This window comes from Elgaria multicarinata, chromosome 10 (genome assembly GCF_023053635.1).
Source record: "Elgaria multicarinata webbii isolate HBS135686 ecotype San Diego chromosome 10, rElgMul1.1.pri, whole genome shotgun sequence".
NCBI lineage: Eukaryota > Metazoa > Chordata > Lepidosauria > Squamata > Anguidae > Elgaria > Elgaria multicarinata.
In genome coordinates this window covers 61,204,990-61,232,194 of record NC_086180.1, presented here as the reverse complement: position 1 = coordinate 61,232,194, position 27,205 = coordinate 61,204,990, and the positions used below count along the sequence as shown (strand labels likewise).

Sequence of the window (27,205 nt, the reverse complement as noted above, 5' to 3'; positions counted from 1 at the left end):
TTTGCCCTGGAGTTATCCATGAATTGCAGAAAACTCATGGGAAAAAAGGGGCCGGGCATGTTAGGGAAGCTGTGAGAGTAACACCTGCTGCTTCTTTCCTCCTTTGAAGGCCATTACAAAATGAGATGACAATTTGCCTCTTGCCCAAGTCCTTTGCAGAGACCTTCTGCCTCTTTGTGCTGGGCCTTGGAGAAGGTTGGAGAAGGTGAGTCCCTCTTGCATCTTCTCCAAACCTAAGCACAAAGTGGGAGCTCCCTTGTATATAAGCCAGAAGATTTGGGAGGGCGTGGGGTAGGGTTTGTGATGATAAAAAAAAGTATGGCTACCTACAAAACCAAATGAAAATATTTGGAGCCTGCTTTAAAATCCTTGGGTTTTGTACAGAAACAAATGTGGATGCCATCGATAATTCTGCATAAAGCTATAACATGTTCATTAATACATGATTTATTAAATAATAGTGTAAAACAGAAATAATACTTGAGGGTTCCACCCTTAAAGGCAGCCTTAAAATAATTTTACGTAAAGAATAAATGAAAATAAATACTTGCGTGAGGTATCTTGGATTTCCAGTATGGGAACTCTCTCTTGACTTCACAAATGACTGCATTGGTTGCATGTCTTATTCCTTGCATCTGATTTGGAGATTTGATCTTGTTTCAGTGCTTTGGGAGTGGGATGGGGGAAAACGTTTTTGACAGCACATTCTAAGAATGTATAGATTTTTCTATATTATAGAAGCTACTGATTCAAACCACCAGCTCAGAGCTATCATGAACAGATACATTGCTTTATACTAAGTTGATCTAATGGTCAATCTAGTCCACTATTACCTAATAGTGGTGGCTCCCATGGATCTCAGGAAGAGTTTTTTACAAGCCCTGCTACCTTAAGTATTTCAGCTGGCAAGAGGTTGAACTTATGTATTGTATGTAGAGCATCTGTTCTACAGCAGAACTGTGAGCCTTCTCTACTCTAGGTGATCCAGTACCATGTGGAGATTCTGGAGATTATGATACACACACCCTCCTGTGAACCTCTATTATAAAAGGTTTAATATTGAAGAAAAACATTGTGGAACCTATTTCTGTCAGCCCTTACTGATTTGTTCAGTGACGTTCTTCTCTTTTCCTTTTAACATTTCTCTGAACATTTCAGTTTAACACTTCCTGTGTGTCTGATCATTGTAGAAGGGGAGCTTATAGTTTCATACCCCGATCAGACTTTGTTTTACTCCATATCAAAATTAAATACCAGAAGTAATGTGTTGTCCATGATCTAATCGCCACAGCTGCTCTTCCTGCTTAAATAAGAGCATGTAGAAGGCGGTCATTAAAACAAATGTTTGTTTAATGAGGCAGCTGAGATATTCTTAATTTGTGGCAAAACTTCAGTTCACATATAATAAAATGATTCTTCATCAGCCTCTGTCCAGTGTTGTCCTAGTGCTCTGCATTATTGTAAAGCTAAGTTTATATAGCTTATAGACTTATCCGGTAGCTTGATCCTTATCTTTTGCTTTTGTTTTTCCACATGGTGTTGAACAATACAGGTTTCTTTGCCTAAAGCAGAGGCAGCACAAGGGCAAAGTTTTCCTAAGGACAGTCTCATTGCTCCACGGACTATAACAGCATCCAAGACTGTATTCCGCTTCAGGAGAGGAAGTGAGAGTAAAAATGTTCACACAACCAAAGCTGCTTCTCCTCAAAGAGCATTTCTGTCATCAAATTCTGGTAAGAAACACTTTTGTGAATTGGCTGCTTTGTGTGGGGTGTCCTACGAAAGGGCATTGCAAATAACATGGTTTGAGTCTGTGGCAGGATCTACACTACTGGTTTAAAATGGTTTATAACAGTAGTGACACAGCTGTTTGGGCCCACGACACACTCCATATACAGTTTTCAAACCGTTTTCAAAGTGTCGTATTCTGCTTAGTGTAGATCTGGCCTGCGTTAAATTTTATTTTTATTTATTTATTTATTTATTACATTTTTATACCGCCCAATAGCCGAAGCTCTCTGTTACTACTCGAAGAGCGGCATCAGACAGGGAGAAATCACATTTCCTTACTGTCGCTCCCCCCCCCTCCATGCTTCTGTCCCACAATACTTCCTCTTTCTTCACACAGGGGAAGAAAGAGGAAGTAAACAATTACCACTTGGCCCATTCTGTGGATGTTTTTGTTACGCCACTTTTCCTGCCATTTCAACAACAAAAAAATATTTAAAGGGGTCTATTTTGTGACAGAAAAAAGGGCCAGGAGTGGAAGATTCATAGGAGTCGGACACCATTGTCAAAAGGACCCGCAAACATCCATATGTGGGGAGTAATGAGCAAGTGATAAAATGCTCCATCTGATAGTGCTCTCATGAATATGCATCCAACCTGGGAGTGCTTTTTGGTATAAAGTGCTTCTTTCAGTGTTGCCCATACTAACAACTCATTGGGAATCTGTATCATGACCTGGTATTTTGGCTATATATTAAACCATTTGTTAATCCTACCCCCTTTCCATTTTAACATTTGCCATTCCAAAATGAACATTTGCTCTGGATTCTTATAAATTCCTTGTCAGTATTAAGTTCTGTGTCCGCCCAACCCTATTTCATACACACACACAAATCAAGGTTCTGCAGTTGCTGGCTCTGTCCTCTTCACCTTGGGGCTTTGCCACAAGAGTCCAGCAGTGAATGGCAGTTGATAAAAAGTACTAAGCTGAGGAGTAGATGGGTCATGTCAAAATAACACTTGCCTGGAACACTCAGTTAGGGCTAGGACTACGGGGTGGACAGGAAGTTTGACCCTTTCCCCCTGGGCCATGACTCTGGTGAAAATCAACACTCTCCCTAAAACTGCTCTCCCAGTGAGGAGAGTAACAGCTTTGGGGAGGATGTTTAGTTGGCACCATGATCTAGGAGGAAAGTGTCAACCCCCTCCTCAAGTGCTTCAGTTCTGATCCTATTGGGCAGGCCCTGGGGCTTTGTTTTTAAAAGTAAAAACATGGCAATTTACATGCATGCATAAATGCCATTTGATTTGAGCTTATTCCGAGACCCAATATGGATTATTACTGTCCCTGCTTTGGGGCTGAAATCAATACTGTCACTAGCTATGTAATTGTTCTTGTTATTTTCCAAATCTAGATATCTGGCCCAAAAGGTTCTACATAGGTTCAGAATAAATGCTGGTTTTATTTCTTCTCAGTCTTCTAAGCATAGTTCACTATAGAGTTGGTCTGAACATGAAAAGCTAACTTTGAATTCATGCCATCCTTTTAAAAAGCATTCTAATGACTTGTTATCCAGAAAAACCTGTTTTAATTAGACTGGCTTTCCCACCCTCTTTAAGGTGAGAAATAACCCAAAATAACATGCATGTGCTTTGTATACACATGTATATTGCTAAGTTGCAGAATTATTTCTCTATTTGTATTTAAAGCTGTAGAGTTGTGTGTGTGTGTGTGTGTGTATGCGTGGGGGTGTTTTTATACTTAAAAAGGCAATAATTTATAATCTCCATCCAATTTCACATAGCTCTCCTCTGTGTTGTGGGAGAGGGGGATGATATTGGCCCTGAATATTGTGGTTAGAACAGTTCTTCTTTCATACCTCTGGCTCTTGTGTTGATATATTTGGCAATTGGAGCTAGTTTTGGTACTTACTGAGATATGCCCTCTACTGGCTTTGGAAGTCGAAACTCATCATAGCTGATTGGGTAGCTGTATGAAACTGGTATGTCTTTATCTCCGACCCTACAAAGTAGGACAATCTACATGACTTTGACCCTGTTCAGACGACACGCTAAGCCACGGTCTTCAAACATTTTGTGCTAAACTTTATTGTTTAGCATTTTGTGTTACTTAGCGTGTTGCTTAAACACAACCACTGTTTAAACACTCTCAATAGCCAATTGCTGCAAAAAGGTTAGTGGCCTAACCATGGTTTATCATGTTGTCTGAACATGCCCACCATTTGTCTGTATTCCAGAGGTAGCATCACCATCACTCATGTGTTATTAATAATGCCTCTTAACTGGCAAGACATGCAAACCAGCTCCAAGGATCATCTCAAGGAACAAATGTATTTCAGTGGATGCTGGGCAGCTTCCAAAGAGGGAAATTTAAACTGATCAGCAAATTAGCCTGGGAGGACCTGCTCATGCATCCTCCAGGTTATTTATGCATGTATCTATTTAAGACAGGGCAGAGTCGATGGGGAGGGGAAGAGTCAGCTTTGAATGTGTAGCAATGTAGATGTTGTGCAAGTGGGCTACCAGGGCATGTTTGGGCATGTTCTTTGTTCAGACACATTTCTAGAAACGAGACAGGTGGGAACATGGAGTTTGTCGCATAAAGTCTCTCATTGGTCCTTGTAGTAAGATTTTGCTACATTTGCAGCCTTTAGTATCATTGGCCCAATATGATGATGCTGTCAATTCCCTCTGTTTTAATGGACATTGAGAGGGCTTTGGCCCTGCACCCCTTGGAGAATTGCAGAACCTTTGGACAAACTGATGAGGTCTCAATGACCAAGACTCCCTCCATCACCCTCCATTAATGGATGGAGTGTTGGGCATTCTCACACCTTGCAGAGATGGCCTATCTGGAACCTTCCCAAATCTCTGTTCTTAAAAGTTTGTTTGTTTTTATCTGAACATTCATCAGATGGCTATAGGTAAATATGGGTGAGTTCAAGTTAATATTTTCAATTTCATTTTCAGAGCTAGCAGGTCATAAGTATGTTCTTTCTTATTTACTATAGATGGTGTTCTAAGTCATTGCTTGTTCTTCTCTCTTATATCAAGAGTGTATTATTTGAATCACTTTAACAAGGCTTAGTGCTGAGATGGGGAACCTCCAGCTCAGGGGCCCTGTCTGGTCCATGGAGCCTCCTTGAGTTCTGCCCCCTTCCAGTGCTCCATGTCTCAGCACACACACAAAAAGGCAAAATGGGTGATGTGAAGATGTCATTTCGCATGTCATAGGTGAGGGCACACATGCCATGGGCCAGGACAATATACTTGGTTATGAAGCATCCATCAGTTATCTGGGTCATTGTTAAGAAAGCCTGGATCGGGGCTTGACAAGACTACCAACAGAGTGAGTGTGAGTGTGTGTGTGTATGTGTGTAATCTGCCCCAGAGAATGTCTGTCATTAAGCAGCTTAAAAATATAATGGATGGATGGATATTGGGCTGCCAGGGGACATTAAACTGAGATGATGATGATGATGATGATGATGATGATGATGATGATGACGACGACATTTATATCCTGCCATTTTTCCTCCAAGGAACCCAAGGCAGCGTACATAATCCTCCTCTCCATTTTTTTCCTCAAAACAACAACCCTGTGGGGTAGGCTGAGCTGAGACTCTGTGACTGACCCAAAGTCACCCAGTGGGATTCCATGGCCAAGTGGGGACTAGAACCCAGATCTCCCGACTCCCAGTCCAACACTCTAGCCACTACACCGCATTGACTCTCAGTGTTTTTCCTATTTAGTTCTTTCTCTCTCCTCCTCCTGCCACCCATATCGGCCTGTCTAAAATAACTCTTGCATATCACCCGCTTTCCCTGGGAGATGGCAAACTGTCCCTGTAGTGGGAGCTTGCATATATCTTAGGTGGGGGAGATGTTAAGGAACTAGAAGCAGAAGCCTCCTGTGGTCCTCCTTTTCGATATAAGTATATCCAAAGCCACAGTTGAAGTTTGGCAAGATCCTCCCCTGATGAAGGGAAGTCATCCATTTTGGAGATGTAATAATAACATAGACCCTCTTGTGCAACTGTGTCCAGGTTCTTTTTGAAGTTTTAAGTATAGACATATGGCCCAAACACCACTGATGTGTTTCATAGTTTCATTAGCATAGTTTCATTAACATAATTTCAGCTATTGCTTCCACCAGGATGAGCCTGGCAGGAAGGCTCCAACTAAGTTCAAAGAAAAGGTGAGGCTTGTTCAGCATACTTCAAGAACAAAGCACGATATAGTCTGGGATGCTTTACAGCAGCCATGTGAATAATTAAGGGATTATTTCTTGCTCTACTTGCCAAACTCCTCTTCTCGCCCTGCTGTGAGATCCTTCTTTTCTAGTTAGTGATGGGGACGGGGGTGGGTGGGAAACTAAGTTGGAATGGACCCAATATTTTTGGATTTAATTGGACTTCTGAAAATTATTTTCTTTTTCATTTTCCCAAATCCCTTCTAATTTGGCCAAGAATCCCTGTAAAGGCCAAAGCCATTGTTCCTCTTCTTGTTTTTATTTAAAGACTGATTTTGGATGTCTAGGCACTTTAACTGGACACAAATGTATCTTAAAAAAGCAAAAAACAAAAACCCAATCTCTCTCTCTCTCTCTCTCTCTCTCTCTCTCTCTCTCTCACACACACACACACACACACACACACACACACGGCTTGCCACTCTACTACCCATCCTCTTGTGCTAGAAGACAGATAGCAATGCAAACAGTTAGTACAGAGGTCAGCCATGAAACCTGAATGCATCCCTTTAACCTGTATGGGAATTAAAAGAATCACTTCTCAGTGTGCAGCCTTCATGCTTTAAGCGGGGGAGAAGAGGTACTTAAACCTTTCCTCTCTGTCTGGTTTTCCTGTTCAAAGTTGCTTCTTCTCACTCGTTTCTTCTCCCTTTGAGGGGAAAATATAGGAACCTTATCTCTTCTCATGGATAGAAAATCAGCTGGAAGGCATAGGTTCCAACATTCCCTTACTGTCATTCCTTCGCTGAAATTCACAGCCCCCCAATGTTGCTTTTGGTTAAAAAATAAAATAGGGCCGGAAGGGTGCTTGCACATTTGTCCTATCTAGATTGCCTCAATTTTATCTTTACTGTCACCAAATACTTCCTTTGCTATATTCATGGCTTGATCTTCAGAAAAAAGTAATTTAGAATTACCTGCAAAACCCTTTCCTGAGAAGATCCTAGGATGTGACAATATATGCCATTGCCAAGCACAACAAGAGCTCATGCCTGATTATTGCATTAAAGGATGGCTTATCTGAGAAAGGAAGCTAAAACAGTTTGGGTTCTCAAGAGCAAGGTAGCAAGGCTGTAACCCTGTTGACTCTGTTTAGAACTTTGCAGACTGTATTACAGGAGTGATGGCATTGATTGGGTGGCTGTATAAAAGAATACTGAAGAAACTTAAGTGCTTTATTAAACAGCAACTTCATATTTCTCAATGCAAGATTTGGACAGCGAAAGTGTCAGCTAATCTGCTGTGTACCTGAAAGGCTTTCTGCTTGAAGACAAGGAATACTTGTCCTCAAGCTATCAGCGGAACAAAGGTCTCCTTAATCTTAAACAAAATCCCAGACAGATTTAAAAACGTTTCACTTCCACTGTACTTGTGTTATGTTCCTATCCTGTGTTCTAATTTCTTAAAGGTTAGAGAAATTCCTAATTGATCTGATATACCAAAATAGGGCAGTTACGGCAAAGGTGATATTAAAAGGTGGAGGGAGAAAAGAACTCCTTGAGAAAGTAAATGTTACAGGGACTGAGTTGCAATGTTCTCCTTCTTCCCATAATAAGTTACAGACTTGGTTTGGAAGATCAGAAAAATCTTAGTGTATATATAAAAAGAAATAAGACATTACCAATCCATGACATATTTTCTTAACTGTTCCTTATTTAAGTTTTGATGCAAAAGATTTTAAATATGATGAATGTAGGGAAATGTTTCCCATGAAACCTAATGGCAAATTCTCTTGGTCCAAGTATCGAATAGCTGGAAGCATTTAATAGGCTCAGAAGCTAATTAGCCTCATTAGTCTTGCACCATTCCTTGAGAAGACTGATATCAAGATGTCAGTTTGCATCAGGAGGACTCGAAATCCTAAACCTTCCCAGTGACCACCAGGAAACCAATTTCTTGTAGTAGCAATTAGCAGAGCCCATGTTGACTGCTAGAGTTTACTCTAGGCGATTTAGGTTTTTGTTAGTTAGTTAGTTTATGTTGTGTCTTGCCATTAAACCCAAAGGCACAAGGTATGTTAATATGGTGTATACCATGATGTTCTATCCCCACCCTATCTGAAGAATGGGTGGCAGGGTTGGAAATGCGGTGCTTGTTAGGTAAGTTGTCAGTGCAGGCATTTGATACTCCAGGTATCAATCATATCTGGAATAAATCTACACTTGAAGTTGGTTATGCCACTGTTCTGTCAGGGTTTTCGTTTGTTTATTTTTGGCCTCTTAGGTATTTTGTCTCTTGTTGAGATGGCAGTCTAAACCTTTCGACTGTAATGCTTTAAGAACAGAAGTTTTCCTACCATATTAAGTACATTTAGCTTTTTAGGTTGTAGACATATAGTTTTATTTCGCTTTTCATAGGCTGTGGGTTGTATTCAGTGTTTATGTAACTTAAGTCCCGTTCACTTCATGGGGCTAGTCTTACAAGGACAAACGTTGTATACAACCCTTTCTTTAAAAACACACACAAATGAATCTCCTTTCCCATCCTTCTTGGTTATGAATTTCAAGGGTGCACTCATGCCTATATAGGGAAAATCATCTTTTATCTGTGCCATGCTGCAGGTGAGTATAGTTTTTGTCCCAGAGAGAGCATGGAATCAGTATTACCATCCTTCTTCCATGCCTGGAGAGGTATGAGGACACTCTCTGATGCCACACTGATTTCAGAAGCACAGGAGAATGGCAGGGTCTCTCCCTGAGGCTGCACTGAACATCAGAAAACCATAATGCTTCTTGCTGCTTTCTACGATCTGGTTCACACGTAATGACTAACTATGAATTAAACAACACGTAGTTAGAGCCATGCAATAGTGAGCGAACCACACTGTCAAATATCCACTTGCCTTCTTCTTGGGTTATGTGACGCAATGTCCAAACCCAGAGCTCTGGATTGTTGAGGGACAAAGAACCCAGTGTTTCAATCCATGGTTTGTTGTTTATGAAAGAGGATGCAAAGAAGAAACGATGAGTGGGTGGGAGGCAGCACTCACTCTCTCTGGCACGGCCCCATCAATTCATTTAAAATCCATGAATTGGTGTCATATAACCCATGAGTTGGCATTACATGCAAACCAGGTCTAAGTGTTTGAGTCTTACCATCATGGGGATTGGTTCCCCTCCCTCTCCTCAGCTGTGGAGGAGAGCAGGGGTTTATCTTCTTCTCAGTTGTGCTTGTCTCAAGCTCAGTGTAATGCCAGAACATTCAGCCTCCTCTTTCTGGAAAAAGGCAAGTCACAGCGAAAACAAATATTAGCTGGCTACCAGGATCAGCTAAGTTCTGTTGACCACTGTATTGAATTCTGTTCTTGTTAAGATTCATTGGCCCCGTTCAGAAGACACCTTAAACCATGGCTTTAACCACAGTGGTTAAGCCAGAAAGCCAGGTTGTGTTCAGAAGACACCTTAAACCACAGCTTTAACCATGGTTAAAACCATGGTTTAAGGTGTCTTCTGCACACAGCCTGGCTTTCTGGCTTAACCACCATGGTGAAAGCCATGGTTTAAGGTGTCTTCTGAATGGGCCCATTTTAGTTTTGTTATGTCCAATTTCTATCTTTTCACATGCTTTACTAAAATACCGGCTGCAACTAGAGCAGACTTTATTAGACCTGTGTATGTATGAGAAGGAGCTGGTGCATATCATCCGTAAAGCATCATGCGTGGCCTGGAGGCAACTGAGCTGCTTGCAACCATGTAGCTTTGTGTTCCTCTTCATCTTGCAGCTTGGAGCATTACCTTGGGGAGATGTGGCTGCCTTGGTAATGTATAAATCGGGTCTTTAATAACACCTTTCTCTTATATGCTTTACAGTTCTCAGGCAAGGCTTAATTGCTGGACTTGTTGTAAACTTAGGTAATGCCTACCCAAAATGTAAAACCTTATTGGATCACTAAATAAGGTTGTTGTTGTTTTCTATAGTATTTTCTAATATACACAGTGTTTAAAATTCCTATCTGCCGTATCTGATGTCTTTGTTGTTACATCTCTTGACTCCAGAAAGTTGCATGGTTGATGTTGAAAGTTGGTGTTTTTCGAAAAGCAGCATTGGTAATATGAAGTTATAGAATCTGTTACTTATAAAATAAAAACCTCCACTATTTACTTGTTGGTCTTTGGGAGCTTTCCTCCTGAGGCAAATAGCTTCAGGGGGAATTTTAGCCAGGAATAGGTAAACATCCCTTCACCGTACCACACTCATTCCGGATTGGGAGCTCCTCTACCGGCTATTTTAAAACAAAAAATGGTTACAAATGTAATCATACATTTAGCATATTGTCCAGTTCTTGCCAGTCATACTGTCTGTGCTCTCGGCGAACTATTCAGACTGCTGGATTCACTATCCAAAAATTTTGGGCTGTTTTACTTGGAGAAAGCTTGTTTGGGTTGTAAGGCGAGGTGTGTGTGTATGCATGGAGAACAGCAGTGAAACAGCTGTCTGGTCCTTGAATGCAGTTGATACATTTAAAAACAAAAATTGTAAGTTAAACAGACTGGCCCCGTTCCAAAGACACCTCAAACCATGGCTTTAACCGCAGAGTTTAAGCCAGAAAGCCGGGCTGTGTTCAGAAGACTCCTTAAACCACGGCTCTAACCATGGTAAAAAAGCAAAAAAACCTTATTCGCCGTGTTTAAAGCTGTGGTTTAAGGTGTCTTCTGAACATGGCCTGGCTTTCTGGCTTAACCACCATGGTTAAAGCCATGGTTTAAGGTGTCTTCTGAATGGGCCCATAGCTAATTAGTGCAGGTTACCAGTAAAACTGCAGGTTGGTATACTATCCTACAGTGCCACCTAGTGTTGAGGAAAGTAATAGTACCGTACTGTGTTTTGAATCAGGCTTTTTAATGTTTTGTGTTTTTTGCCAGATATGTGAATTTTGAGATTCTGACTCCCTATTTCAAATGGAATGCAGCTTTTATTAGTTGGCTTAAAAATAAAATCTGGCAGCTGATAGTTTCTGGAAACTTTAAGGCCATGAAATGCTGTAATTGCCACTCATGTTCCCTGTGAAGGCTACAGAACATCTCTCTTCAGCATTAAGCTCCCAAAAGCCTCCTAACATTTCCATGAATCTCTTGGATCTGCACATCCATTCCTTGGAATGTGCAAGTATTTCCACTTGCAAGTGCCTGCATGTTGTTAGGATTGTTGTGCAAAAACTATAAATGCATCAGTATTGTTCAAGAAAACAACAGCAGCTAGAATGGTATAGAGGCTAGAGTGCTGAACTGTCACTGGGAAAACCAATAATCAGATTCCCATACAGCCTTGAAATCAATTAACTCCTATGCTGACTCACAGTGTATTTGTGAGGATAAAATAAGACTAGCCATGTATGTTGTCCTAAGCTTCCTGCAAAAAAGAAAAAAGAAAAAAAAGACATTATATAATGTGATAAATACTGCTTTCTTCTTTTTTGGTTAGAGACTTTTCTACATGAGGCATTTATCATACGCTCGCCATTTCCTGCTCACAGTTGTTTATGAATTCTTTAGACAATGTCATGACCCTCCAGTTTTGTTTCAGTGTCTAAACAGCATTTTCAATTATTTTTTTTAGAGCAAGGGAAATGTGGCATTTAATTGTGAAAGGGAAAGGAAGCACAATTTCTTTTTGTGCATTTGTGCTATTCCGATATTGCACAGTGCCACCTAGAGCTTATGTTGTGGAAGAGCAATAGAGGAAACACTCCTTGTGTAAAATTCGGATTTCAATTCTGCTACAAAACAGAAAGTATACACAGTGGATTAACATCCGCATGTAGAAAAGCTCTATATTGAACACTATTACTGTGGAACATCTTATTAATGCAAAGAGTCCTCCAGAAGTACACCTGTTACTTAGGTGCAAGTGTGGTGTCATACTCTTAGACATGTAAATCTATCCAACTTACCATTACATAGTAGGGGCAAATAAAGTCAAACAATGTTTTACTTAACTGATGTAGAGATTACTGTTTCTTTTTGTAAGTAGCCGTATTGTTGCTGACACGTCCCCCTTTGTGCTGGCAGGAGTAGAAAAAAATTCTCCCAGGGGAAGGCTTGCTTCTCAGAAAACCACACCAGAATTTTGGACCAGTTCTGGTAAATCAGTTCCCAGATCAAAAGTGCCCATCAAAGGACCAGGATTTCGGAGAACTTCTAGCATCTCTTCAGTCAGCAGCACTCAGAGTGACCAAAGTACTTGCAGCAATCATTGTAAGTTGTTCTTGGGAATCAGTATTTTTTTCCATGACTAGTTGAATAAACTCTAAATGACTTGTTTTATTTTGCTGCATGAATGACATTGTGACCTGCTTGAGATATTACCTTACTGGAGTGGAAGTTCCCTACCCTCTATACTAGCTGACGAGTGGAAAATAATAATTGGAAAATAGTTATGTTATTTGGACTCCCGATATGTCTTGCAAAAATATACCTGTAGAAATTGCTTTTGTAGTTTGACTCATTTTCAGTGTAGCATACCGTCTCGCCATACAAAATAGTGTATTTCTATTTTACCTCTTACAGCAGGCACCCTCATTTTGTTAGGCTTTTAAATAAACTGATGCTTAAAACTTAGTCTAATGATTTCAAGTATACAATTTAAGTACAAAAGGAGTGAATGCTAAACAACATCCTGATCAAGAGAGCTGTTTCCTGTTTCATTACTAAAATAAAGGAAAAAGTAGTGGTTGGTAGTTGGAGGAAGAATAATGCCACATATTAAAAGAAGCTCAAATTTGCTATATGGAGAGGAGGGATATTATGATGAACCATGTTGAGCTAAGGAGGCAAACAGCAGCACAGCTTTCTGTAATGTTTAATAGCATTCTTCTCTGTGCTTCCCCTTGCTCTTAAAAATAAATCCCTCCCCGTGTGCAGATTTTTAAGGAGCGATCCTGATATTTAAATTGTGTAGCATGCATTTCTTCTACAAACAGATTGGCTCTGCGCTGACAGCCATGTTGGGCTTTTCTTTTTTCCCCTGTTCGGTTTACTACGGTGCCTGGATCACCTAAGGAGGTTGTAAATGCTCTGTTCATTTTTTATTCTTGCTCTTAACAAAGGAAAGGTCTTTGCTTCATAACAAAGAAATGTGGGGGTCTCCTTTTCAGATTAAGTATCCAATTGATGACTCTTTCTTAGCCTGATTTGCTAGTTGGCTTAATCTGTTTTGTCTCCTGCCTTGAAGCTTACAATTTTTTTTCCACTCTAATTCACTAAGAGCAAGCGTGGGGAATACGAGAGGGTGAACATGGCTGCAGTCTTTCGGGCTTTGAGCTTGCTTTGATCATTTTAAATGACTATACCAGGAGGACTTCGCAGTTGCACAGAAACTGACTTTTCTCCTCATATTTTCACCAATTCTACCCTCACGCCACCGGCAGATTCAGGAAGCCACTACGATACTACCTTATTGACCTTGCTGCTAGTGGGATCTTACAGCTTTTGTATAATTCCTTTGTTAGCCACATTTACTGGGAGAAGAAGTAGGTGTTCATCCTTTTTTTATAAGAAGGGGCAGCATGTGTTGACTTCTTAAATAAAGTGAATGTGTCAAATGGAATGCTTTTTAATTCTAGATGGTTTGTTTCTTTTTATTGTGATTGGGGTGGGAGGGAGGAATGTATTCATTTTCTGCCTTACGTATAGAAGACAGACCTGTCTACTAGAGCCATAATGAAATCTAGAGAATATATTAGCTGAATGAATTTCTCTGGGTATTTTGGACCTGGTTTTTTTTTTCTTTCTAATTACACCCTTTTTTCTGTCTCTCTCTTCCCACCTCCCCCTGTGTCTGTTTGTGTATGTCTTTGCTCAATACACTTTGGAGTCAGACAAATTAACAGCTCATGGTAGACTATAAAATCTCGCACTTCCAAATTTCTGGGGCATTCTTAGGTCAAAGTAAGATGCTTATACAATAATTGAAAACTTACTGTATATTTGTAGATAACTGTAAAAAGAATATTACTGGAAGGAACTAAGCTCAGGGCAGCGGTTCTGCTGCTGTGTGTGAGAAATGCTTTGTGTGATTCCCATAGAATTTCTTTTGGTCCTGCAACATGTCTGTGTAGGTTTTTTTTTGCACTGGACTGTTCTGAGAGTACCACCACTCCCACCCCACATTTTGAGGAAATTCTCTTCCCTCTTAAGACAACAACAACAACAACAATAATAATAATAATGATGGAATTTAAACTGAGCTTATGTTAGGATTGTTTCTATGCTATGGTCAGGCTTGGTTCCTGAAAAATAGAAGCCTTAATAGTATTTATACTGGAACATGTTGGGGCTAAGAAATGAGATAAGGAGGGAAGAAGAAACTATGCCTTATGCATATGTTACATCAGTATTTTAACTACTGGCAAGCTTTTAAATTGCACTTCAAAGTCCCTTGCACCCAGTAAATACAATAGCAGACATATTTGTTAAAAGACCAGGATTGCATTGATAAAAGAATGAATGTCGGCATTCACATAATATATCAATAATCTTATCATAAAAATCTGCTAAATTTGTGATGGCTCAGGTTGCCTCTACAAACTAATCAACAAACTCAGTGTTGTCTTAAGGCAGGAGTGCGCAACCTTTTTGGCCCTGAAGACTGCACTGGGTGTCTGCTGGGGTTATGGGTGGTGCATATGCCTGCACACACTTTCTCACACGTTCTCTCTCTCTCTGTGTGTGTGTGTGTGTGTGTCTTTCTCTCTCTCTCTCTCATACACACACACACTCGTACACCACTCACCCCAGCAGCAACCAATCTTGGTCTTGTAGCAACAGCATCTGTTCCATGACACAGCATTAAGACCCCACCCCACCCATCCCAACCCAGTTGCCAAAAACAGAGAGGAAAATATGCTCTAGGGTAAGGCTCTACAATTTGTTCCTAGGGCATCCTCAGAGCATCCTAAGAAACTGGCAGGAAACTTCAGGCACTGCTTCCTAGGACGCACCAGGGACACTCTCTAGGAAGGAGACTTCTATGGCAAGAACCATCAGGCTTGTGTTGCTAATAGAGGCTGATGTATTTAAACTGGTCTTCTAAAAATACATTAATGTTAACTTATATTTGAAGATTTGCGGGGAAGGGTTAAGAGTCATGAGGAGGAGAATAGCTGGTGGAGCCATTCAGACAACATGCTAACCCAACATTCAGTGGTTGAGTATGGGTTGTTATTAAACCATAGGTTGTTTGCTGTTTTCAGTAACATTTGAAAACTATTTGTACATCTGAAAATTCAAGGTAACCACCTGTAGAAGTACTTGCTGTGCATTGGCAATAGAGATATCCTTCAAATGCTGAATGACAGAAATGACCAACCAGCTGTAGAAACACAGGGACCACTTTCTTTCTGTAATGTGTGGGATAGCCTTTAATTATGTGACAAATGCAATTGTCATTTTCATAAGCTTTGTGGATGCCAACCTATGAACATAGCTCATACTTCTAGTTTTGCATCACATTCTTCTGAAATGGATTGTCCTCTACTGTGAAAGTTGCATACCAGACTTTCCTTTCGTGGCTTGAAAGACTTCAGTTGCATTTTAAAAAGTGAATTTTACCCACCAACCGGCAGGCTGCCTGAAGGAACAAGATTCTCACTATTGGTCCATGGTCTGTATAATCCCATCCTTGCATTAAACTATTTTTTAAATACCTAGGGCTTTTTTACATAAGGCATTTATTGTGTGATCATCGTTCCCTACTCACAGTTGTTTATGGGTTCTATCGACAACATCATGATCCTCCAGTTTCAAATCTAACAAGTATTTCCAATGAAGTGGTTTTTTTAGAACGTAATTGTGAAAATAAAATAAAGCAGGATTTCCTTGTAATTATTTGTGCCATTCCACTGTACCACCTAGAGGTTATGTAGTGGAAGAGCAGGAAAGGAAACACTCCTTGTGTTCTGCCACAAAACTGAAAGTAGATATAGCAAATTAACAACCGATTAATAGCCTTGTGTAGAAAAGCTTCTAAATATACAATATAGTGCACAATAAAAGTTCACACGGAAGCTCTCTTAGTTGTAGGCTTATTAGTTGCTAGGTTGGGGTGGTTTTTTTGCCTAAACCCATTAGAACAGAACTCCCACCCACCCACCACCCACCCGTTCCCTGGTATTGCAATAATTTTCTGTTGCTTCCGTTTCTACAAGGCTAAATGGCTCTACAAGGACACAATCCTATAATAAAGTGAATGGGCTCTTCAGTTGAGTTTCAAAGCAATAAATGGATAGTGTAGAAGTCGACAACGTTATTGGATAGTAGCATCTTCTCAAATGCAGGAGATGGGAAACCAGGGTTTGGCTAAGCTTGCAAATGTGGTTGTTTATCTTCTGACAAAAAGAGGTTAAGATATAGTGTTGAAAGTTGAGAACTATCATTATTAAAATCCCTGCTTGTTTCAATTAATGTGGCACATCTACTTCTGTGCAAGATGACTTCAAAATATGTTTAAAACATTTGTATTTGGTATTTGAATATTTCACCTTAATGAAAAATGTGCACTCCTGATTTCTTTAATCACGATTAAGGAAGTGAGTGGGCTTCAGGAACATAGGCCCCTTCTCTTATTTATTTATGTCATTTATGTCCCGGCTTTTTTCCTCCTTAAGAAGCCATACATAATCTTCCTCCTCTCCATTTTATCCTCACAACAACAACAACCCTGTGAAGTAGGCTGAGCTGAGAGTCTGTGACTGGCCCAAAGTCACCCACTGTTTATTGAGCTTTTTAGATGAGTGGGGACTTGAACCCAGTTCTCCAGACTCCCAGTCCAACACTCTAACCACTACACCACACTGGCTCTCTTCTGTTGCACTAGTTCCTTCATGCCCTTTCCCCAGCCCCTTCTGGCCTTCACTGTTAAGCCTTATGTTGGCACTGAGCTTAGCTGTGATTAGCACTTAGTTGAAGTTTGGTACTAGGGTTTGATTTCAAGCCAGGGTGACATTTTGCATAGGTGAGGGAAGGGGCTGAGATCTCTCGTGATGAGGAGATCAGGAGTATTGTGTGTACACTTGTCATATATTGCGACAGAAGTTTTTGTAGGCGTGGGCCCAATTCATATGATGCAGTTCCATGTCATGTGTATGCTTTTATTCAATATCCAGCAGTGGTATGAACTGTAAGCAGTGTACTGTTGGGATTTTGTTTTTAAATAGGCAGCTTATATTTGGGGCTTTGCTGCTTACAAATAGAGCCGCAATGAAGATAGTCTTTTCCGTATATCAGAGGAGTGTGAAGAAGAAACATCAAGGGCAGTGAGACAAAAACTCGTCTCTAGTAAAACTTTCACAGGGAGCAAAAATTGAAGTTGTTTTCAGAAGTGACTATTGGTAGATCTGGAGGGTGGTGGTGGTGGTTTTTGGTCTTTGCTCCAATTTCCTCTTCTTCCTTCCTTAGCAGAGCTCTGCACATAGCCAACTAGTGATCCTTTTTGGTTTTTTGCTTTTTGTATGGATGTAGGAATTCCCCAACAGGGGAAAAAAACTGTAACAACTTTGCCTTGTTTTAACAGGAAGTTATGTAGGAGTGTGATATGGATATGGATAAGCTTGCAAAAGGGATCTACTGTGAATACTGGGAAATATCAAAGATTAAGTATGCAAGAAAGTGTGGGCGAGGAGAGAAGAGAGCCAGATTATACTGCTAATAAATGGACAGCCAGAGGACCAGAACCATTAGGCAGAGTAATAGGGAAATTATTAAGAAATAATAATACAGAGGGAAGAAAAGAGATTTGTAGGAGGCATAATGTTGGAACTTCTTTCGAGAATGCAATGAGAATGTAGCACTTTTTCTCCATCCTCTTACTCCAGACAATACCCACCAAAGTGCGATAGTTGGAATATGCTGAATTTTATGGCACCATTAAGCGCTGTGGTGTCTCAGTTGCATATGCAACTTTGGAAGAGGGTATCCATTACGCAAGTGTGGGTGGGGGGTGGGGGAGGACTGGTAGATTGATGACCAATGTGTACACAGATGAATAATGTGTGCATTACCTTGGCACAGAAGGTCCAGCTATGTAGATGCTGTTTCCTCTGTCGCTAGGTCTTTGTATGCGAAGCTCGCCAACATTAATAGAAGACTTCAGGGATTCCTCTTTCAAGCCTTGCAGCACCTGGTGCTTGATTTATCTTATCAACGTAAGAAACACTGGATTTTAATGTGTCCATTTACTGCCAATGAGGACAACACTTTATACATCTGATGAAAAGTGTGTTAGTTTTTAAGGTGACATAAGCCTCGTTATGTGTGCTGCTGTAGATTAATACCGTTTCTTCCCCAGGAGCAGAAATGTATTAAGGATGCAATCCTATGCATGTTTAGACAGAAAAAAAGTCCTATGACTCCCAGCATGCCCTAGGGGATGCTGGGAGTTATAGGACATTTTTTTTCTGTCTAAACATGCCTAGGATTGCACCGAAAGGTACTTCTTTTAATATTGTGAATTGTATTCTTAGCATGCAGTACTTAAACTGGATTTCCTAAGGTCCTTGTGGCTTTTTTTTTCTTCATAGCTACAAGTGCTACAATTATCATCAAGAATGGAGAGTGGCCTTCCAAGTCTTCTTGTCAAAATGGTGCTGCTGGATCCATCTCTTTGAAGCCTGTGCCCAGGCCAAGAGTGCTTTCCCTCAAAAACACCCCAAAAGGTATTTGAACTCTTATAGTGGCTGACATAATTGTTTTGTTTAAGCGAGAGACGGCTCAATCTATGCCAAGGAGCTCAGAGTTTGTAGGAGTAGCGATCTTGCAAGATTTAATAAGGAGAGATGAGGGAATTTGGTTTTCAAAGCTAGGCCTATATTTTTACTCATCAACACATATATGAAATGGAGGAAACTACTTAATTGCCACTGGTGAAATGCATGCTGGAAATTGGCAAGGTTACTGGTACTTATTTTAGTGTGCTAGGTACTGTAAAATCAGTACTTATTTTAGTGTGCTAGGTACTGTACCAACCATAGAAATAAGTGGTTCCAGCCTAGACCAACCTTCCCCAACCTGGTGACCCCCAGATGTGTTAGACTACAACTCCCAGTGTCCCCCAGCCAGCATGCTGGAAGTTGTAATCTAATATGTTTGGAGGGTACCTGGCTAGGGAAGCCTGTTCTAGAGAGCTGAAATGAGTAGAAAGAGAAGTTCAGTGACTGATGAAACAACTGAAACGATCTTGTGATGGGAGCAAGTGCAGTAAGATGGCAATCCTTGTGGACTGGCAAAAAAGCACCTTAGAACTATTGTAGCTGCATTACTTTGCCTTAAATGGTCAGAAAATATAACCCAGTGCAGTCCCAATAGCTTTCTGAAGCCAGAAAATGGACTTTCGTGTCCAGCCAAAGAGCAGTGTGGTAACCTGGAGAAAGTTTGAGCACAACTGATAAAAGGTCACTGCAGACAGAGGAAATGTCAATATTTGTTTGTAAATCATCCCTACCTACAAAGCTGAAAGTATGTATATGGGATGAATGTCTGGAGATGTTTACCCACTTCCAGATGAGTTAAAGACTTTAAATTTGGCACACTGATAGGTCTGGCTATACAATGTACCAGAAAAATCTAAAAACATGAAAATTTTGGGTTTTAAGTATTGTTAATGAATTTAATATTTTTAAAAAAACTTAAGGTTTATGCCTACAACACCCAGCATACCTTGGGCGGAACTCCCACCATGCCTTGGAAAGAGGCCAGACTTACTGGCCTTGTCTTGACCCCACCCACCCACTCACACTGCCCATCATTGGCTAACTAGAGTCAGGCAATGCAGCACACAATGTCACATCTAGAGTTTATGTGGAAAGAGTGGGGGAAGAGAGAGAGCATGGCAGAAACTCAGTGTCTCTTACAATATTGAGTTAGACTCTGTGTGTGTGTGTTTCCTATTAATGTAATAGGTACATGCTACTTGTCTAGAGCAGCCCTTCCCAGCCTGGTGCCCTCCAAATGTGTTGGATCACAATGGCTGTAAATGATGAGAGTTGTAGTCCCAACAGTTCTGGAAGGCACCAGGCTGAGAAAAGCATGTCTCAAGGGTAGAAATATATTAGATATCATTTGGAGATTGAAATCTAACCTAATTTCTTCATGGGATTTTTTTTAAAGGAGCAAAAAGCAAGTTAGCCTCAGTGAACCAATGTGTGCCAAAATCAGCTGGGCCAATTCTTCCAGGGAGGAAAACAAGTGAGCCAAGAGGGAGTCAGCGATTGGGTAAAGTATTCATCTCATTCTTGTGATGTGCTGATAATATTATCTGTGTGCTTTCTTCATCAACCTTTCTATTTACACGGCTGATGGATCAACGAATGGCCATGGTGCTTACACAGCATATCAAACCTAAGCATATCAAACCTAAGCAGGGAAACATGACTAGCATTGGGCTTTGTATATTGTACTTAACTCAGAACCATTTAAGCATGTGTGACTTAGGCATACTACCGATGGCACTTCTATTTCACTCGGAAAACGTTCTTATTGGCTGCATGTATCAACTGCAGAATCCTATGATGGCAATGACTGGGTTCAGACAATCGTAATGGGAAAGAAACCATCCTTGTTTCCTTCCCCTACTCCGTGCAGGCTGCGAGCATGACCACCATTTGCATGAATCCCCACTCTGCAGCATGGGTTGGCATGTTGTATGAACTGGCATGCAGCGCAGTGTATCCACCCTACAACAGACGGCGTACAGTAGAAGTTCTACGGTGGCTTCAGAACCACCCCCACTGCGTTCGAACAACACGCCAACCTGTGCTGCAGTGTGGGAAATTATGCAAATGGTGGTGACGTGCCAGGACGGCTTCTTTCCCCATCATGATTGTCCAAACAAGCTCAGTATCAGTTATGCCACTTGTTACGGCTTCTGTGAATGACCTGGTTCAGATGTCAGAGCAACCTATGATTTTTTGTGAATGAAACGTGAGTGAGCAAGCATGCTAGTTCTCCTCACCCAATTGCTCCAACTGTAACCAGGTGGAGCTAAACAACCTAGGGATAGTCCATGCCTGGGTTGTTCTGCGTGATGTCTCAACCCAGCAATGTGGGTTGTTATGGGAGAGACAACCCAGAATTAGAAGCCAAGGTTTGTTCATGGGTTCTGTTGGCTCTCCTCCAACAACTCACAATTCTGGGTTTGGATGTCACTGTAAACAGCCCAGACTTGGACGTTCCTGGGTTGTTGTTTTTAGCTCAGCGGGAGCAGGTAGGCAGCTGGCAAGAGTGCATTTAATTTTTTAAAAAACAGGCGCATATCTTCTTGTATCAAAAAAGAAAATTCCTAAGTGGAAACAATGCACAAAAGTCAGGCCTTGTGCCTTTAAATAGGGAAGAATAGGCAATGTTATATTGCATGCAGCTTTTTTGCTAACAATTTGGAAACTCTTATCCCAATGATAATTGCATGTTCACTTCTGAAGATTTTTCTTGAACATGTTTTGTCACTTCTCAGCAAAATAAAATATGTAGCTGGGAATATTTTGCACTTCTCCACTTATTACATTGATACACTGTATAATAAGCACAGTCTTCAAGTACTTCAAAAATTAAAAATTAAAGGGCAGATGGAAGAGTTTACAGGAATAATTCACTGAAGGCCAAAGTAGATTTTACATACAACCACATGTAATCATTGCCTGACAGCTTCTTTTTAGCAGGGGAAAAAGAACACTTCAACAATGGGTCAGCTGAGATCAGATAAATGGAGTAGTTATTCTTTCAGACAATTCTTTGCTTCAACTCCTCCCCCTCCAAAGATTCAAATGCCCGGATTCTCTCCAAACAGGCATTTGGAATCATCTTGGAATTAGGGTATTGGTGTGTGTGTGTTGAATTTGGAGTAGATCACCGCGGGCGGGGAAAGGGTTAAACTTCTGCTTATTGGTACACAAATGCCACCTTCTCAAGTGATGCTTTCTGGAGGGGGGGCTTTCTGGGGGCTTTTTCCTGAGACTTGGATGCATTGTGAGGTCCATTGCGGCACATAATGCTGTGGCCAGTGCACACCAACCAGCCGGTTCCGCCTCGAAAAGTCACAGTATTGCAGAGTTGTTTTACTGTGTTCTTTTTAGTTAAAGCGGTTCCCGTGTGCTTGCTCGTGTAATTTAAGCCCATGGTGATCTTGCTTGTATATTCATTTCGCAAAATGAGTGTGACATGCCAAGTGAGATTTTTGTGTTTCACAGGGCTTTCAGGACAAAATGGACCCCGAAGTGTATTGTCGACATTCAGTTCTGGTGAGTTGGTTAATCGCAACCCATCCCTACTTTGCTTGCTTTTAAATGTGTCGCGATAACAAGAAGCATTCCAGTCCTGATCTTTGTATGTTGCTGCTGTTCTGCGTGAAGTTTGTTGTGAGGTTTGGGCTTTTTTTTTGTTTACCATGCTTATTTTTTGATATTGCACTTTTATATTGCTATGGTGTCTCTGTAGTATATGTCTGCAATATATAGGCTAAACTAGTAATAGGCATGCAGTTCACTTTTAGTATACAGCTTAGTGTAGAAGGCCGTTTTAGAGCTCAATAATGAATCATGCATTTGGCAAAACCTTATTTTGATACTTATTGGTGCTGTATGTCAACCAAGAGAAATGAATGGTATGTGCTGAAATAAAAATACTACTTAATATGAAGTGGTAATTATAGATGTCTTTCTGATATTGGGCTCCTCGACCAATAGTTGTAAAAAGGTTCCTGACATTGTCAGTTGTTCTTCAAGACTTCTTCCTGTTGACTAACTAGCTGGATGGTAAGATAATGATTGTTAGCATCATATCATCTAAAACTGAATCACCTCATTTGGATGGATTGGTACATCCAAACTATTCGTGGGAGTAAATGGAGTAATACAACACAACATTATTGTATATGTGATGTGAGGCAGGCATTTGTTGTTGACCTACTTGCACAGCAGGGTAGCATAGCACCTTTTGGACATACCAAATATGGATGATCATAGAGTAGTACTGCAAGGATATTTAGGGATCTGTCCACACAGTGTTAAGCAATAAATGCGCATCTAGGAATGAGCAAAGAGAGAGAAGTGAGAGATTAAAGATTCTTATATACAATGGGAATTCAGAATGCTTTTAAGAAAGGTTTGCTTGGGAACAATTGTTCTATTAACTAATAGTCTGCTGTTTCGGCAATGTGTAAAATAGCTTTTCAGAAAGCTGGGAGTGGTGTTGTAGAGATATTGCCTGTATCTATTGTATGTTTTGTTTTGTATGGGCAGTTTTGGTCATGCTCATTTTATACTGCCTATGGCAGTATAAGGATATTTAAAATACATTAATAATGTGTGCTCACTTTAGGGCCCCTCTGTGGACTAAATTTTCAGGTTTTGTAATGCTTCAAATTGTTTCATAGAAAAGCTGAAAAGAGAGAAACCCATCCAAAACTGCAACCCTTAAAGTGCCGAATAGTTACTGCCAATGAAGAGTTAAGCGCTCCCCCTCCTTCCCCAATATCTAGAATTGTTCTGGAATTTGGCACCCTCCTCCACCCCTTTTTTAAAGGGTTTACATGCTCAGGTGTCCACCCAACCCTTTTATGCGCTAAAATCAAATGCTCAGATCCAAACCTCCACCAGGCATTTGGCAGACAGTACCAGAAACTACTGGGGAATATGGTTCTAGTGAATTCAGAGCTCCATCAGATGAGCGTTTTATTGCACGCTTATTAGTGGGCACTCACGGATTTTCACAGGTCCCTCTCATGATGTTGTCTGCCTCCTGCATGCCTCCCACCCCTTCTAGCCTTCTTCGCATGACCAAAAAACCCCCAGTAAGTCCGACTTATTTTTAAAGATGGGAGTTGCCGCTGTCTCCTGCTGTGGGCCGGTGAAGCAGCATGATCAAAACAGCCTCTGTATGGGCCATGCACAAGTTGTTTACTTCCTCTTTCAAAAGAGGAAGTAATGAGGGACAAACGCATGGGCAGAGAAGCAATGGTAAGCAAACACAATTTTCCCATGTGTGATGACTCTGTTAATCTCCCATTGACTTGTATAGGGCATTAGTGTGGCTGTAATTAAGGAAGAGGAGCGTTCAGACTCCCAAGTGGGGCTGCTGGGGTAAGGATTGTGCGGGAGAGGAAGAGCCTCTTATGCCACAAAAATAAGTATCTGTGTGCAGTGCAAGAGCTGGTTGGAATCATATTAAAGGAGAATTACTCTGTACAGCACCATGTACATTGATGGTGCTATATAAATAATAATAATAATAATAATAATAATAATAATAATAATAATAATGAGAATGGCAACTTAGGGGAACCAAGGTGAAAAACAATATTTGATGGATGTGTGTGAAGAGTTTTCTGGTATATGTTGGGGGTGGGCAACTTGTGGCCCTCGTTGGATTGCAGCTCCCATCATCCCCATCATCGGTTATGCTGGCTAGGACTGATGGGATTTGTAGTTCAAAAACATCTGGAGGCCACAAGTTGCTCTTTTAGATACAGCACATGTTAAATAGGCACAGCAACTCATTTTTATTAGAAAGGAAGCTGATCTGGGCTAAGCATTGGCAAATAGAGTAACTTGCATTTGGGTATCGAAACTATAACCTAGCTTTTGCAAATTAGTAAACATAAGCAGAAACAGACAGTAGTCTAGAATTCTTATACTCCAGTCCCGAGCATGTTGACTGAGAAGTAAGTTACATTTAGTTCAGTGGGGATTACTCCAAGTAAATGTGCATAATGATTACAAATTTAGGCTTGTTTAAGCATTCTCTTCTGGGGTAGTTCTGGTGCAGCAAAAACTGGGGAAAGTAGTAGGGCTTCAGTTTGCATCTCGTAACTTTAAAACCAGCTGTTAATATGAATCCTGTGGCTTAGATGTACATCGGCTGAATATCAATGTTAAGCCAAGCCACAGCTTTGTGCAAATCTCAGGTTGATTTCTGTCATGCACCCAGTGTTGCATTTAGGGTACCTCCATGTGCTACTCGACTTCGTCATCCCACCCCCTATTCAACACTGTGTTTTTAAATAAATCAGTTGCAACTTTTGAGTCCTTAGTAGCTGAAAAATTAAACCTATATAAGGTAAACACAGGATTGTTGGATTATAGTAAAGATCAGCAAATGAGGAGTGTAGTGTGTAAAATACATTTGAGGTTTTATGTTACTGATTAGGAAAGAAAAGAGGCAGAGATACAATTTTGATTGTCTTTATGGAGAATGGAGAACTTCAATATGATTGAGTGTCATTTCTGAGATGGGATTGAACAGTGGTGTTCTGATCATTTGGAAGGAGGGAGAAGATTCAGTTAGGGCAGTTGGAATCTGGTGGTTGGGGAAAAATGTCCTAGGAAGGTGAGAAATAAGTACTTTCTTTGACTTCTCCCCTCCCCACCCTGAAACCACAGAGATATAGATATAATGTAATACATGGAAGTTAGCTACCATAAATTAGTGAACAGTAGTTTGTTTATTTTGTCTTGATTCCCTGCTTGGCTGACTTTGTGTGAAATGATATAACATTTCCGTTAAACGGAGAATTCAATACATGGTTGCTTATCCAGTGTGGCTGAACATAATCAAATTCCCACATTGTTATTCTCAAGGTGAACAGCTTTCCTAGCAACAATCAGGTACAGGATAATGAAGGAAAGCAAGATACAGCTTTCTGCTGATTAGACAGGTTGATTCCTGTAATGCAACCTAATTTTCTGTTCACAGCACATCACCATGGCACTTTGCTTCCTCCCCACCCCCAGCTCAACACTTCTTTTTAATCAGTAGCAGCTTTTGAAGTTTTCCTATCTGGAAAAAATTAGAGCTAGATAATTGTAGACGTCTGGGTCCCTGCAGTTTGCGTCATGTTAGCTTATTAGTCTGTGTAGGCAGAAGGAGGGCGGTCCTTTTAAAATGTACTTGGTATCCCTTCTTGAATTGGCAGATTTCCATGTGGATATTATTTAAACCAGCCTTCCCCAACCAGATGCCCTCCAGATGTGTTGGACTGCAACTCTCACTACCCGAGCCAACCTGAGATGATGGGAGTTGTGATTCAACACATCTGGAGGGCACAAGTTTGGGGTAAGGCACGTGTATCATAATCCAGTATTAAGACTACCAGTTACTCAATATCTGTATCTCTAAAGCTTTTTTTTAATGACACAAAGCAACAAAATTAGTCTGACTCTTCTCTCTAGGAACATTGTTTATCCCATTTAGGCAAAGAATTCTCTCTGGTAAATTCATTGGCACATAAAGAATAGGAATAAATAATAAAAATTACCTGTATCTGATTAGAAAGGGCTGAAAATGGAATCTCATGAATAAAAGGCTCCTTGGTTATATGGGATATAAACTTAATCCATCTTGTGCAACATTAAATCTTCTCCTTGAGCAGTCTTTAAAATAGGATGATATAATCTGTGACATTACTGGGTGATATATTCAGCTTGGGAGACCACCCACTTCTTTCTCCTCCTCCTCTTGCTTCTCATCCGTACTGGGTCCCATAGTAGATTAAACACGAACAGTGTGATGTAATTCAGAGGCTGCTTGCCTTCTGAATCACAGAACAGTTTTATTCTAAGGGTGAGCTTTGTTTTACAGCATCTGGTGGGGCAAGACACTGCCAGCAGCGTTTACATTGTGGATATAATATCTACCTTCCTGGATTCTCCTGGCTTTTCATCTCGTTATGGAATCTTAGTGAAGGAACGAGGGGAGGTTTTGATGTGTCGTGAGGTTGTTTATTCTGTCCAACTACTGCGTAGCCTCAGTGCTGAGTTACAAATATAGTATGTGACAGTACGTGGAGGCTGTTTCCTGCTTGAATTTCTTCCAATTGCTCTGAAGACATGTTATGGTCCCCGAAATTCTCCTTATCCAACATGCATGTTCGACTAACTGCAAAAGGATTACTCCGAAACCTTCGTCTTCCTTCTGGGTATAGAAAAAGCACAGTTATTTTTCATGCAGGTTGGTAATTTTTCTGTATGCATGGGGGACATCTTGTTTACTTCTGCTGCTGTTGATAGCTGTTAGGATTTGTTCAGGGTGCTGTTTCTCACAGCATTAGAAAAACTGCATTTGTCAGACTAATTAATCATTTTTGCACTAACAGAGCTCAGTGTGCATGTATGTGATGGGGGAGCAGGGAATAATTGTATGTCAGATGTGTAATCTGTTTATAAAGTGAAGAACATTATTTTAGTATGAGGCTTTTTTTCAGTCTGTCATATAGATACCTTCA

At 40.6% G+C, this 27,205-nt stretch overlaps 1 protein-coding gene across 4 annotated transcripts in view; it reads left to right on the top strand.

The window, feature by feature from the left end:
• Nucleotides 1–27,205, top strand: part of MTUS1 (microtubule associated scaffold protein 1) — a 116,259-nt gene that overhangs the window by 29,817 nt on the left and 59,237 nt on the right. For 2 of the 4 annotated variants that reach the window (XM_063135566.1, XM_063135567.1), the window contains exons 3-7: nucleotides 1,553–1,733; nucleotides 12,010–12,195; nucleotides 18,516–18,650; nucleotides 20,101–20,205; nucleotides 22,176–22,226. In XM_063135566.1, coding sequence (XP_062991636.1) covers nucleotides 1,553–1,733; nucleotides 12,010–12,195; nucleotides 18,516–18,650; nucleotides 20,101–20,205; nucleotides 22,176–22,226 — 658 coding nt within the window. Of the gene's footprint in view, nucleotides 1–1,552; nucleotides 1,734–12,009; nucleotides 12,196–18,515; nucleotides 18,651–20,100; nucleotides 20,206–22,175; nucleotides 22,227–26,465; nucleotides 26,932–27,205 lie in introns of those variants that run through there. The other 2 variants (XM_063135568.1, XM_063135572.1) reach the window with 2 other exon arrangements.